This window comes from Cajanus cajan, chromosome 1, assembly GCF_000230855.2.
Source record: "Cajanus cajan strain Asha chromosome 1, NIPB_CcT2T_4, whole genome shotgun sequence".
In the NCBI taxonomy this organism is placed as follows: Eukaryota; Viridiplantae; Streptophyta; class Magnoliopsida; order Fabales; family Fabaceae; genus Cajanus; species Cajanus cajan.
The window spans coordinates 74,784,342-74,799,982 of NC_138517.1; the positions used below are offsets into that span (position 1 = coordinate 74,784,342).

Here is a 15,641-nt window from a genome sequence, read left to right on the forward strand (position 1 = left end):
AAGATTAAAAAAAAAAGTTAATCTAATTGATAACCAAAAATTTGTCCTATTTTTAATTTTTTATATATTCTTTCAAAACTATTGTTATACTATTTTTTTTTCTTAATACGACTCTGTTAACTAATTAGAATGCATTCCTATATACTTCTCTCTTTTGATTAATATTCTTTTCTTTCCTTACTAATTATATTCTCTTCGCTTCACAATGTCTGCATCTTTAACATTTAAAACTTGTTTTTTTTTAAAAAAAAAATCTCTCACTTCTCAATCTAATATTAATTTTAATTTTTCTTTAACATTTCTCTTCATAAATTATTCAACTATCACAATTAAAATTAATATATTTATTGAAATTATTTTAGTAAATCTGTGTTTCAAAAATAATAAACTTAATATTATTCTTATCTATGACTAAAAATCTTGAATTGTATTAAATGTAGAACGGATAAGTATAATGCATATTTTTTAAAGAGTTTATAATTAATATATTATATTAAATTAATAAAATATATGTATTTTAGTTTAAATATAATCAACACATGAAATAATATAGATAGGATAAATCATTAGAATAAACCAGTGGTGAAAATTAAAGAAGTATGAACAAAATTGTAAGTTCAAACACTATTGCCACTATTGTAACTAGAATGGATTACCGGGGCAGGATACGTAGCAAATTAAATTATCAATTAAATTTAAACTTAATTAAAGTGTAGTTAACGTTTAAATTAGTTTAAATAATATAATTACATGTTAAAAAATTAATTTAATTTGACTAGATAAGAAAAAATTCAATAAGTTATTATTTAGCTGAGAGAACAATAAAAGAAAAATAATCATCTTAAAATTATTATAACAATGAATTAGGGAAAATATACAAATTGTAATAAAATGTGTATATATTGTAATTAAAATGTTCATATAATTTCATGTAAAAATATATTTTCATTAACACCCATTATTTATTTTTATCTCTCTTATTATATATTAATTTTAGCTTAATTTGTTTTTCACCTAATGTTTAGTTGTCTTTATTTTATTTTATTTTGTTTTCGTTTAATAATTTATTTGTTTTCATTGTAATCTAGTATTCATTTGATTGTAAGTGTAATAAAGATATATTTATAGTTTATGAATTAATATAATTATATATATCAAAAAAACTATCATATACCTCTTAAATTTAATTTTTAAAATTGTACTTATCCATAAATAAACTCTTTGAAAAAAATAAAGTATTGAAGTGCAAGATAGATAAGTATAACCATTACTTAATAAATATTTAAGTATAATTTACACTTATGATAGTATTATTAACATTGATTTGTGTTTACTAATTTATAATTAAGTTAATTTTTACACAATATCTATTTACTATATGTCTATAAATTATATAACTATTGAATTAGTATATCTTAAAAAAAATCAATACCAATGTTAAAATAAACATATATTCACTATGTCATATTATAAATTACAATTATCGAATAAATTAATGTGATAACTATATTATATTATAAACTATTGATCAAATAAAAAAAATTATCAGATATTTACATGAATATAGAAAATCAATAATAAAAGTAATGCATATTAAAAAATTTAAAAGCTACAATGTTTTTAAAAAATATTTACGAACGTCTATTTTATTTTGAAAAAAATTAAATATATGTCTATCTATAAATCTAGAATTTTATTACTAAAACAGATTTAGTTATTGTTTCAAACTCTTCATATTATATCACGACATGACATAAAATACGTAAATACAATTCAATAATTACTTCTTGCTCGATGTGAATGTTTTCCACCAATATGAAGATGTTCTATTTAGCTATTTTTTTTCTTGTTTTTTTAGTATATTTTTCTTTTTTTGGTATATTATTTCTTTCTTGATTGAAGTAATGTTATGTAGCGTCTAGCGTCTGAACAAAAAATACAAAGAAAAAATACATTAAAAAACACATATAAATGAAGAAACACATGAAAAATATGTATAAAAAAAGTAAGAAACGTAAGGTTAAAGAGACGTATAATCCTATTTGATAGTAATATATATGCGATATAAAATTCAAATAAAAAATCTTAATCCATTCTAGAAACTTGTATAATCACTATTTTTAAAATAAATAAATATTAAACGATAAATGCTTTGATAAAAATGATTAACTATTATATCCCATAAATGTTATAAATTGATCCAAGATAGTGTTATCTCAAAATCAGAAAATACATACACAAATTTGGTTGCGTTTCCAATAAACCTTTGTAATTATCAACATATATAATTAAAAATAAAATTAAATAAGGACGTGATATTCTAAATAATTAACATAAAATAAAATTCAAATCTTGTTTCCTTCTTTATTTAAATTACAAATCAAATAATTCTTCTTTCTTTATTCTCCGAAACAAACACACGTTGAAGAAACAATATGTCATATATAGTAAGAAAAAACTATAAGGACAAGTGCAATACGCAAGCAAAATCGTTATAATCAAATCCATTATTACATAGATTCAAAATAAAATATATACAATAAAATTAAACATCTATATATATATATATATATATATATATATATCATTATAAAAAATAATGCCAAAACATTTTTATGACCATGCTGCAATATTAACACACTGAAACATGTAAATGTAAGATATTAAAAAATTTATTCAAAAATAATGAAAAGGGTTGGATTACTTTGGAAAAAGAAAGAAAATGAAACTGTAAAAAATAAAAGAATATTAATGTCAATTAATAGAAAATTTAAACATTTAAATGTAAAATAATATTTTAAAAAAGCAAATGATTTGAATAATAATGAAAAAAATATATTAAAAAAATGAGTGAAGTAAAATGACAAATAATTAAACAAATAAAATTTTTAATTTTCCTACCTTTTTCAATCGTTTTTAACATCAATATTTATAATGTCATTACAAAAAAAATGTCATGTATTATCATATAGTCTATAATAACACAATATTTATCACTAAAAATTATTTTTACTTATACTATACAATATATGTTAGTATATTATTGAAAAGTCTATGTATGAATTATAGTGACACATAATATGTGTTATTGAATTTTATTTAAAATTAATATTAAAATTATATATATTAATTTATATATGCATATATTGTATTTATAGTGATACTTTTTATATATTATTATATTTAATTTTTTTTTTGTAGTATGTAGTCAAAATTAAAAGACATAATGTAATAAAAAAAATTAATTACGGAAAAAGATAAATATTTTAATAAAAGATAAATATGATCTAAAAAAAAGAAAGAAAGAAGAAGAGTCAATCAAAGAATTAGAGAAATATAAAAGAATAGTATGTGTGAGAAGTGGTAAGAAAAAAAAAATGGTTACGATTATCCTAATTAATGGAAAATAATCCAATTATTTCTAATGAATATATATTTTTTTGACAGTAAATGAAAATAATTTAATTACCTTAATTAATATATATTACTCATAATTGACGATAAAAAATATTACTTATAATTAAGTTAAAAAAAATACATTGGTTCGAGAATATATATAATTATTGTAATCATCTTAGTTACTATAATTATATATTTTTATGAATTAAAAATAATATAATTATAAAAATCTATTCATAAAATTTAATAAATTAATTAAATTCTCAAAATTTATATCTAAGTAACTACCAGAAAATATATTTGATAATAAAAAATAAAGCTGACAATGAATTGTATATCATAAATATAATTTAAAGAAAATATATAAAACTTTTATAAATAACAAAAGATATGTTGATAAATTGAAGATATTTAAACTTTATAATGAGAAAATAATATATTATGATTAGTAGGAGTTTGTGAGAAAGTGAAATGAGAATTGACAGTAGTAAGTAGTAACGCGGTAATTAGGTTTAGAGAGTAGAGAGTGAATGGAGATGGAAAAAGCAGTTACGTAATGAGAAATTGAGAATGGCAGGTTTCAAAGCATGGGAATGCAAAAGCAATAGAAAGACAACAGAAACACCTAGTGAGAGGGGTCCCACTAGAGGAACGCTCGTGCATGTCACGGGCTGCTTCAGCTTCAGCCGCCACCACACACACACACTTCCACCACAAATTCATATTATTCGCTGTGCTTCATTCGGTCCCTTGAGATTGGGAAGCATTGGTAGCTAGCAAAGCAAAGCAAAGCTAAGCTAAGCTAAACTAAACTCAACTCATAACTCTTCACTTTTAGCTTAGCTTCTTCTGCTTTTGCAATCTCTACCATGTCTTCCACCGCTTCTTGCTTCTTCCTCCTCTTCTCTCTCCTCTCTTCACTTTCCGTTTCATCTGGTAACTTCCTTTTCCCTTTTTTTTTTTTTCTTTTTCTTTTTGCTTTTTCTTTCATTGTTTTCCCAGAAAATGAGCTGTTTGTTGAGTTTTTGGGTGGAGTGCAAAGACATGAAACACCCTTTTAAGTTTTCAGATTCCGTTTTCATGATGTTAGCACAAGATCTCTCTTTTTTCTCTCTCTTCTCTCTCAGATTTCGATGCAACAGCCCCTCCACAGAGCCCAGAAAAAGGCACACTTATTACCCGAACGAGGAGATTCTCACGTTTCTGGCGTCACCTTTAGTATCAAACACAAAGAAAGGCCCTTTTTTTTGATAAAATATTCATGTGGGTCCTGGTATCGAGATTCTCCCTTTGACCCTCTCTCTGGGTGTGCCTTCTGGGCTTGTGTTGGGCCTGTGGATGAGTTGACATCTGATTCAAATGAAGATAGTGTTTGTGTTGTGTGTGGGTAGAGAGAGAGATCAGAAAACTTGTGTTTTGTGTGGTGGTTGTGTATTTAGTACTGCTCAGAGAGTGTTGAATGGGTCAATTCATGATGACGCTTGTTAGTTCACTAGAGATGCTTGTTTTGACAACGTGATTAATAATAATTTAATGCTCTGACCGGGACATCTAGTTAAATTTGTGTTTGGAATGGGTAGGGTGTTCGTAGGAGGGGATATGCTACTGCTTTATGGGCCAGATTTGAAATTAAATTAGTTAGTTATAGAGAAAGACAGTGATGATGTAAGAATCTTGCTTTTGATGGTGACAAATGGTTTTTTTTTTCTTCTTCTTAATTTGTGATGAGAAGTTGTGTGTGCTGGCTTAATTTAATGTGGAAAGAGGGGAAAAGAAAAGAAATCCCAAGTTCGCTTTGTTTGTTCTTGTTGATGGAAGTGATTAAGTACGTATTTGAAATGATTAGGTATTGAGACAGGAGATTTAGAAAAAAGAGATGATTTGTTTCCACAGATTCTGCGAGATGAGGCAGTGGCAAGGCTTTATGAGCTTGGAAAGGTACCTAATCTAAACTCAGCTTTGCTTTGTTTGATCATTTTTCATTTGGATTTCTGTTCTTGACCTCAATGATCCAGATCCTTACAGGAAAATGAAGATTACTTCAATTTCTGCCAGTTTAAAAGAATAACATTGAAAGAAATATGCAACATTATGTAATCTAAATTGTTTTATTTCATCACCTACACTTACTGATTATATTATTTTTATGACTCATCCTGTGGCTGGTGGACTATAATTGTTTGTTATTCTTGGAAGTTAATGTTGCTGTTGGATATACAGGTGAGTGATGCTAGTGGTTATTTGGAGAGGACATTCTTGAGTCCTGCATCCATGAGGGCAATTAATCTTATTCGTAAATGGATGGAGGATGCTGGTTTGAGAACGTTAGCCATCTAACTTGTTCAACTCTGAATAGTTTTTCTGAGGACTTGACTGATGCTTTTGTTCTTTCCAGGTGGGTGGACCAAATGGGAAATGTGCATGGTCGAGTTGATGGTGCTAATGCAAATGCTGAAGCCTTATTGATTGGATCTCACATGGTGAGGCATTTATTCCTGCAATTTGTTTCAACAAAATTGAATCTTTCCTTGACAATAGTGATGATCCATTTTAATGATGGATACTAGGACACTGTTGTTGATGCTGGGATGTTTGATGGATCACTAGGAATTGTCTCTGCAATATCCGCCTTGAAGGCTTTGCATGTCAATGGAAAGCTGCAAACGCTAAAGCGCCCTGTTGAGGTTAGTCAAGTAACTGATAATGTTTGCAATAAAAGGAGGAAAATGCTAACCAGTGCCTTATGGCAAGGAATCAAAAGCAGGAAGTTTTTATTGAATAGTGTATCTGTACATTCTTCCCCGTAACTTTATTGTAGTTTTTAATGAAACTTTCTACACTGATTTATAATAGTTTTGTGCACTGAGAAAAAGATTGTCAAATGAAGTGTACAAGGAAATGATGGAACTATGCGTCTGTTTTATTGATGTCATCTTATCTTTCTAATGATGCAGGTGATTGCATTTAGTGATGAAGAGGGTGTAAGATTTCAAACTACTTTCTTGGGCAGTGGTGCTGTAGCTGGTATTTTACCTGCTACAACATTGGAGATATCTGATAAGAGGTTTCACCTAGGAACTTTCTGGTTATATTTTTGGTAAATTTGTGTATGATCAATATATTTATCCATATAGCTCTTTCAGGGATGTAACAATAAAAGATTTTCTTATGGAAAACTCAATAGACATTACAGAGGAAAGACTTTTACAGCTCAAGTATGACCCAAAGTCTGTTTGGGGTTATGTTGAGGTATAATAAACATTTGGATTCTTCATCTATAGCGCTGTTTGCTCGATAATTTCGTCTATAAGCTCATGAAAATTTGCATGTATGTTTATTGTATGCTGCAGGTTCACATTGAGCAGGGTCCAGTGCTAGAACAAGTTGGTTTCCCACTTGGTGTGGTTAAAGGCATAGCTGGGCAGACACGATTGAAGGTATACTACAAATAAGATTTGCTGTGGTGTGTTCTACTTCTCATGGTTGCTTGGATCAGTTGTGGTTGTTCCTTTTATGTGAATTCAACAAGATATAATTGATTATCCAAACTGTCTTGCAAACAAATAAGGAAATGTCCACTGGTCGCCAAAAGGATACGGCAACTTTCAGAGGATAAAGTAAGTAATCTTAGTCATTGATAAGAAAATCAATAGTCGATATGATATGCACATGCATAACAAATCATGAATGTGTTGGAATATCAACCCTTGATTTTCTCATCAAGGACTAACATTACCTGTTTTATCTTTACTCATTTCAGATGAGTCAAATCTATCATCAAACTACCTTTTGTGAGTTGGTGTATTTAACTAAATTTTTCAACATCAATGTTTGTAAAAGACATTTTTAAACATAGATCTATCTACACACTCATCTTGGTCAGTTTACTTGTATTTGTTCGTATATATATGTGCTTGCCTGTGTATATGTTGGTTTATAATTCATAAACAAACACAACCATGCAGGTTACAGTTAGAGGGTCACAAGGTCATGCTGGAACTGTCCCAATGTCCATGCGCCAGGATCCTATGACTGCTGCTGCGGAACAAATTGTAGTCTTGGAAAAGCTCTGTAAACATCCTGAGGAATACCTCTCTTATGATGGTCATTGCACGGATTCAACAGTGAAATCACTGTCAAGCTCACTTGTGTGTACTGTTGGAGAGATATCTACATGGCCAAGTGCCAGTAATGTCATTCCAGGCCAGGCAAGCCATGAATTTCTAAAACGCTGACCCTGGAGATGTCAAAGTGGGCATGCTTCATCATTTCTAAGTTTTGGTAGTTGATTCCCGTGATGACAATATCTTGACTTGTTGTAGGTTACGTATACGGTTGATATACGAGCAATTGATGACCTCGGACGCGAAGCTGTTATCTATGATTTATCCAATCAAATCTATCAAATATGTGACAAGCGTTCAGTTTCCTGCATTATTGAACACAAGGTATGGTTGCTCTTGTTTTGGTTTCCTCAGTTGTTTTCTGAGTTTTGCTTACAGTGAATGACTTTGCGGTGTACTTGTGTTCATATCAGCATGATGCAGGTGCTGTGATGTGTGATTCTGAGTTGAGTTCACAACTCAAATCTGCAGCTTATTCTGCACTAAAGAAGATAGAGGGTGACATTCAGGATGATGTGCCAACATTAATGAGTGGAGCAGGGCATGATGCAATGGCAATATCTCACTTAACAAAGGTTAGACATCTTTGGTTTTCTTTATGCAGGTTTTGATATGTGATTTACCCTTCAGAATCTGACAATGAATGAGAATTTTGGACAGGTTGGAATGCTGTTTGTGCGTTGTCGTGGTGGCATAAGTCACTCTCCACAAGAACATGTGCTAGATAATGATGTTTGGACAGCTGGTTTAGCAACCTTATCATTTCTGGAAAACCTATGAGAAGAGGTGATAACTGTGTAAAGTAATAAATAGATGTTATAGCCTGTAATTATAGGTTAATTTATTGAGTTAATTCATGAGTTAACTCTTTCTTTAGTTGCTTGTGTCTTCTTATAGTTGTGTAATTGAATTTTTGGTTTTAGTTATCCTGATATCAGGAAACGGCCCAAAGTTGTTGTGCATGTTCTTTGCCATTGTCAGATTAAACCTTATGACTTATTTTATTTTTCAGTTTAATAGGTATATATTGTACGTGTAAAACTCATTCTAGGATATCATCCATGCTATGATAAAATTCAACAAACTTATCATACATGATAGTTTGTTATTGAATAACAATGTAAAATATCGGTACATGTCACCCTATATTATTTATTTCCACAAATGCTTAGCTCTCAATATTAGAATAAGAAAAAAAAAAAAAAACCCAATACTTGCTGCTTTACGGATTAAAATTTTTTGCAATAATATTTTGCTATCTTTGTAATTAAAAAAGATTCTCTTTTGAATGATAATGTTGTCGATTCATTTTAGTGAGTGGGTCTTTAATTAGAAAGAGACAAGAATGGACAAACATGTATTTGATTCCTTGCTTACAGAAACAGTTTGCGTATTTTAAGACTGTTGGGACGTAGAGTTGCGGCTGCAATGCATGGTGCTTAATCTTGATAAAAAAAAAATAAAAATTAGAAGATGACGTTATTCCCACATTGATATTAATTGATCCTATGTTTGAAACAGGTTTGGAAAAGTGGGATTATATATATATATATATTGATGAAAAGTTTAGATGAAGATAATAAAGATAGAATAATAATTAAATTCTTTGACGATTTTTAGCGGATTATAAAGTTTGAGTAAACATATATTATTTTTACATGAATAAAGAAAGAAGTATGAGTGGACATTAGCGGTCAAAGTTTCAAATGTAACTGTCAACATAAAGAAAGGAACATGAATGTAATCATATTCGGATTTGCAATTGCCAAAACCTAAAAGTAATTCGTATAAACTTTGGATATTCCCTCGTGTTGTTTAGGAACATGACACAGTTACAGTTATGTTTAATATGGTACTGTTATGATCTGAGAGTTGGATTAAAGAAGATATGGTCAAAGGATTAACGGGAAGCATTGTACTTTGGTCTTGTCAATACTGTTATTAACTTTATCAAATTTCAAAATAATTAATATGAAAATATTAATTATATATATTATCAGTATTAATAACAATCCTATTTACACTCCAAGTCTTCAATGACTCCATTGTTAGGAAGAAAAAATAATAATGAAAAAGAATAACGTGTAGCAACACTGCCACCACTTTGAAAGCAAATTTTAGACATTAGTACAATTCAATATCTGGTTTTCAAGGTTTACACAACAACTAACTTGAAACTATGCACTTGAGGATAAAATACATTACAATCTCACAAATAATATATATATATATATATATATATATATATATATATATATATATATATATATATATATATATATATATATATATATATATAACACAACTGAAGAAAAGTACAGGAAAGTAGAGGCGTAGTATACAACCTTCTAAGGTTCACTCTTCCACTATTATATAGTGCACAAACATTCAATCTGTTGACAAAGGTTTAAGAAACTCTTATAAGATAAAACTAGCTAGCATGCAATATTATGTGTTTTCGATGATGTTATTTAATCAAGATCAGAATTTTATTTTAGCAACATGTATGATAAAAAAAATCATTAAATATTTATGTGTATTACTAAGATAAAATTTTAATTCTGATTGAAGATCAATAGTACATGTAATATTACGATTAAGTTTTGTCCAAATTTATAACACTAATGACAATAAACATGTTAAAGGTAATAAAATAATTATTATTTAAAAAAAAAAAGTAGATGTGCTATAACATCACTATGTAAGGAGGGATCTTAACTAGATTAGCACCTCACCTCATATTAGAGGTGTCAAAGTGAGCTAACCTGATTCATACATGTTGGCTCACCACACCACAGGTTGATACTTTAAACGAGTCAATCCAATCTGGCTCACTTCCTATTAAATCAGAAAAATTATAATCCAATTCGACCCACCACGGATTGATGTATTAGGTGGGTTGACTCACCAAATTTTTTTAAAATTAAAAAATTAAAAAATTAATTACGCGTTTCTATTTTTAATAAATAAAATAAATAGTTATACATTTTTATATATAGAAATCAAGTCTATCATTGATTCAAATGCAAATACATAAAAAAATATCAATCAAAATTTCAAATAAAAATTACATAAAACACACTCACACACACAGACACACAGACACACACACAGACACAGACACACAGACACACACAGACACAGACAGACACACAGACACACAGACACACACACAGACACAGACACACAGACACAGACACACAGACACACAGACACACAGACAGACACAGACACACAGACACACAGACACAGACACACACACAGACACACAGACACACACAGACACACAGACACACAGACACACACACAGACACAGACACACAGACACACAGACACACACACACAGACACAGACACACAAACACACAGACATAGACACACACACACACACATACCCGCACGCACGCACGCACGCACGCACGCACGCGCGCACACACAGATATATATTATTTTAATAATGGATTAAATAGACCAACTTGACGCACTTAGGCTCGAACCCATTTAATTCACGAGTTAGACCAACTTGACGCACTTAGGCTCGAACCCATTTAATTCACGGGTTAAGTGAGATGGGTTGAAATTTAGCTAAATTGTTATAATTTTTTTTTCTAACCCAATCCGACTCAAACCTATGATGAGTTAGGTTGATTCATCAAATTTAGCTCATTTTGACATCTCTATCCCACATCAACCATATACAACACATCAAGAGAAATATTATTAAAAATAAAAAGAAATATAAAGTGGGAATCAAACCAAACTCTTAGTGAAAATGTTGTTCCACCACCTTAGGGTCCACACTTACTTAGCTCGACCAAATATTAATTTTTAGGCTTAAATATATTTTTAGTCCCTCAAATTTCACTACAAGAAAAATGTTAATTTTCGACGGAAAAGGGTAAATTTTCGACGAATTTTTTTTCGACGGATTTCCGACGGATTTAAATCTGTCGAAAAAAGTGGCATTGGAAAAAAAAATCCGTCGGAAATAATTTAATCCGTCGAAAATTATAATTTTTTTTTAATTTTAATAAATTTATTAATGTAACAACCTCATATTTGGCCTCTCAAGGATTCTATTTCACGATATTTCACTTTTTAGCGTGTTTTATACTTACTTGCGCAATTTCTAGGAAACTTCCCAGAAGGTCACCCATCCATATACTACTCCAGGTCAAGCACACTTAATTGTGAAGTTCTGATGAGTAAGCTACCGAAATGTATATGTATGTTGTCAGTATAACTTGTACAAATTAATTCATTTAAGTCATCCTCAAATATACAATCTCATACTTGTACTATAATAATAATATATAATAATTTTATATTATGAATAATAATAATAATAATAATCATAATATATTTAATTATTCTTTATTTATATGTACTTACTTTTATAATTAACATCTACTTATTTCTATTTAAAATTATAATTTAAATTATTTAATTTTATAATTTATAATGATAATATAATTTATAAAATTATAAATATTTATTTATTACATAGTTATAAATTAAATTTTAACATTTTAAATAAATTATTAATTAATTTAATATATTTATTTACCTTAAATCAAACTTATAAAATTCAAAAAATGTATTTATGCTTGTTTTATTTTTTAATTATCAACCATTAATAAAATACTAACTTAAAATCTTATCTAATTATTCATAATATTCTCATATAAAATTTAAAACCAGATATTAGTTATACAAAAATATTAAGATCATATAGTAAATTGTCAATAAGATTTTAGTTAAATAATTTAAAATAATTAATGTTTCAATTATATTGCTAATTAACAAATAATTTATTCCAAAGCTAATTAATTTTTTTATATTAATTATTAGTAAAATTTAATAACTTTTAATTTAACAATTAATTGGATCAATGAAATTCACCACACACCATGAGTTATTGAGTAGAATAACTTTACCAAGAGTTATTTTGTAAGTTATCTTAAATCAAACATATAAAATTTAAAAAATGTATTTATCCTTCTTTTATTTTCTAATTATCAACCATTAATAAAATACTAACTTAAAATCTTATCTAATTATATCATAATATTTTCATATCAAATTTAAAACCAGTTCTTACTTTTTCGACAAATATAAATTTGTCGAAAATATTCCATCAATAATATAGCTTTTCCTACAAAACAATTTTTCATCGAAAATATAAATTTTTCGACAGATTTAATTTTGTTTTATAAGAAATCATCTTCGATTAATATAACATTTTCTATATATGATTTAAGAGTAAAAAAATTTCAATTTAACGGTTGGATTTACAAAATTAATATTTAATATAAAGTTATTGAGCGGTATAATACTTAGTAAAATTTACACCGGTGTAATTATAACGACACACCCACACACACACACACACACACGCACACACACACGCACACACACACGCACGCACACACGCGCACACACACACACACACACACACACACACATATATATTAAATATGACTTTTACTAAGTATTACACCGCTCAATAACTTTACATTAAATGTGAATTTTGTAAATCCAACCGTTAGATTGAAAGTTCATATCTCTTAAATTATATATACAAAATTTTATATTAATCCAAGATGATTTGATACTTTATTTTTATAAAACAAAATTGATGTAATATATTCATTTCAAAATACACTAAAATATGAACACTTTGATTACCTTTCAGTTGTTGTTCAATTTTAACAAAATTTGATATACACATATAAAGTGATATGAACTTTCAATTTAACGGTTGGATTTACAAAATTCACATTTAATATAAAGTTATTGAGCGATGTAGTACTTAGTAAAAGTTACATCGGTATAATTAAACCCCCTTATATATATAGAAACACATACAAAACAAAACCTCAAACATATATATCACAATTAACTCAACAATGCACTCAATTTCAACATGTAACCAATATTTAGCAAAGAATCAATGATTATGATAAACAATCCAAAAACCCCATTTGAACTTGTTTTCCTCTTCGAATTCATCAACACAACCACACATAATGTGATTCCACACTGCACACAACTCTAACATGGTTTTCCAACCTTCAATTTGTACATTACACATAAAATTTTCTAACTTCTCTTACCTCAGGTTTCTCGGGTCTGAGGTAGAATAAAAAGGAAGATCAACGCTCTACAATGGAATCAACGGCCTGATTCTAACTTTTCACTACCTGAATCACAAACAACACAACTTATAAAAAGATTGGAAGAAGAAGAGAAGAAGATTGGGAGAAAAAGAATTCATGGACCAAAAATCTTCTTTCTAGAATTCTCTCTCTAGACTTTTGAAGGAAATAAGTTTATGAGGCTTTGTTCAAACATAAACCTTATATATTTTTTCCTTTGGGGTCAAACTAGATTTCTACTTAAGGAACTCCTTCTAAACACCACTGAAACTCCTAAGGGATCTTCACACTCCCGAACCTCTCAAATTGATTAACAACTCACTTAACAATTATAAAATAATTAGGAGTAATATAACAATATCACAACTTATAATGTTACAATCTTAAAATACTAATAACTTACATTAATATATTTTAAAAGTAACATTTGAATAAAGATGTTCATATAAACAATAACTTTTAATTGGAGGCATTTGGTATATTGCAAATTTTTCATATGTTAGAATCATAATTCTTGGTAAGGATGACAGAACGGGTCAACATAAACTGTTTAAGCTTGCCTTTCATTAGCCCCTAAAAAATGGGTCAGGGTCAGGCTGGCCCACTAAGTGAAAACAGGCTATACGTCGTGGCTTGTCCCGCCTAAGGTAGGTTGGTGGGCCAGATTGCCAAAAAAAAAAAGAAGGAAAAAATGCATATTATTTTGGGTACATAATCCAACATATTTCTTTCTTAATATCTAAATGATTCACATGAATTAATGTCTGTAAATAATAAAATAAAATATTAAATTATAATTGATTTTGTTTGATTTGCAATATAACAAATTTCAAATTTGCTACATAATAAAATAGATGTGTAATTATAATAATAATAATTCTTCTAACATATTTGTTACACCAAAAATTTAAATTACATATAATAAAATAAATCAAATAATTTAAACTTAAAGTTAAAAATAAAAAAATATAGGCAAGCCAACATGTCAACTTGCTCGATCCACTATTTAGCTAACCAAGGTAGAGGTTTATGTAGTGTGTGTTAAGCGAGTTGGCAGGCTTAGTGGGTTAATGAGTCAACCCACAGATTAAGACTTGTTTTACCATCCTTAATCCCTAGTAGAATGAAATAATTTGTCTCGCAAATCTTGTCCCACTCCTTGTTCTTCTAATAAAATATTGTCACATCAATTAAAAGAGTCATATAGTATTCTGTTTTTTTTTCCAAATATTTTTCACTTCACACACCTTCTTCCCCATGTTCTGCCCCTTTTTAACAGGCAGTGGGTGTGCATTCGACTCTAGGAGGATGATAGTGAGATTTCAGCGGCGTCGATAATGGCGAAGGTTTTTTGGCTAGAGGGTTTGTTCGTCCTGCTCAGCTCGAGGCTTCTATTTTAGGTACCACCCAAGGGAAGGGTAGTTGTTCGGAAACATACAAGCCAATGGACAATGGTGGAGCCATTAATTCCTTAAGCAATTTTTGGATGCATTTACTTCTTAATATAACCTTTAATTTAAGGAAAAGAAATTCATCTCCCCTCTAATTAAGTCATTGAATTGAAAGAGAAGCAATTTGGTTAGCCAGCATCTCTACAAGTAACTCTATTAAAATTTAAATAATTTATAAAATAAGTCAGAACTAATTTGATAGTAATGTAGTACTGGAAGTTGCTTATAAATAATTCTCATTACAAATGCTCTAAAACAAGTGAATGATGAAAATGGCATAGATTTAGTGAGTGTTTGCTTTTCATTTTGAAACGCAATTCTTTCGTCTCTCTCCACGTTACGTAGAAACAGCTATTCATTGTTTCAGGTTGAATGTGAAAAACCACGTTAAAACGCGGATGCAAACGCACGGTTAAGAGAAATGATTAAATGAAAAGGTGATTTGGCAATGTCCAAGCAGAGGGTCCCACGTGATGGAGAACACGTGTGGGTGCATGAGAGAGGGTTGTT

The 15,641-nt window shown here is 29.0% G+C and overlaps 1 protein-coding gene across 2 annotated transcripts; it reads left to right on the top strand.

Moving 5' to 3' along the window:
* The first annotated feature begins 4,090 nt into the window (after positions 1 to 4,090).
* LOC145949320 (allantoate deiminase 2) lies at positions 4,091 to 8,485 on the top strand. Of its 2 annotated transcripts, none has more exons than XM_083062598.1 (12): positions 4,091 to 4,335; positions 5,246 to 5,337; positions 5,620 to 5,723; positions 5,795 to 5,879; positions 5,967 to 6,083; positions 6,354 to 6,463; positions 6,543 to 6,648; positions 6,750 to 6,836; positions 7,365 to 7,607; positions 7,722 to 7,847; positions 7,937 to 8,098; positions 8,184 to 8,485. In XM_083062598.1, the coding sequence occupies exons 1-12, from the start codon at positions 4,269 to 4,271 to the stop codon at positions 8,301 to 8,303; spliced, it is 1,419 nt and encodes a 472-aa protein (XP_082918724.1). In that variant the 5' UTR covers positions 4,091 to 4,268; the 3' UTR covers positions 8,304 to 8,485. The 2 variants fall into 2 exon arrangements, with proteins under 2 accessions (XP_082918724.1, XP_082918726.1); XM_083062600.1 differs by having other exon boundaries at positions 4,096 to 4,335; positions 5,293 to 5,337.
* Positions 8,486 to 15,641: the final 7,156 nt, after the last annotated feature.

Bases quoted from the DNA above. Each gene is read 5' to 3' on its own strand.
- LOC145949320 (XM_083062598.1), top strand. From the start codon at position 4,269: ATGTCTTCCACCGCTTCTTGCTTCTTCCTCCTCTTCTCTCTCCTCTCT. The intron at 5,880-5,966 runs GTGAGGCATTTA...GATGGATACTAG, and splicing joins TATTGATTGGATCTCACATG to GACACTGTTGTTGATGCTGG. The intron at 6,649-6,749 runs GTATAATAAACA...TGTATGCTGCAG, and splicing joins CTGTTTGGGGTTATGTTGAG to GTTCACATTGAGCAGGGTCC.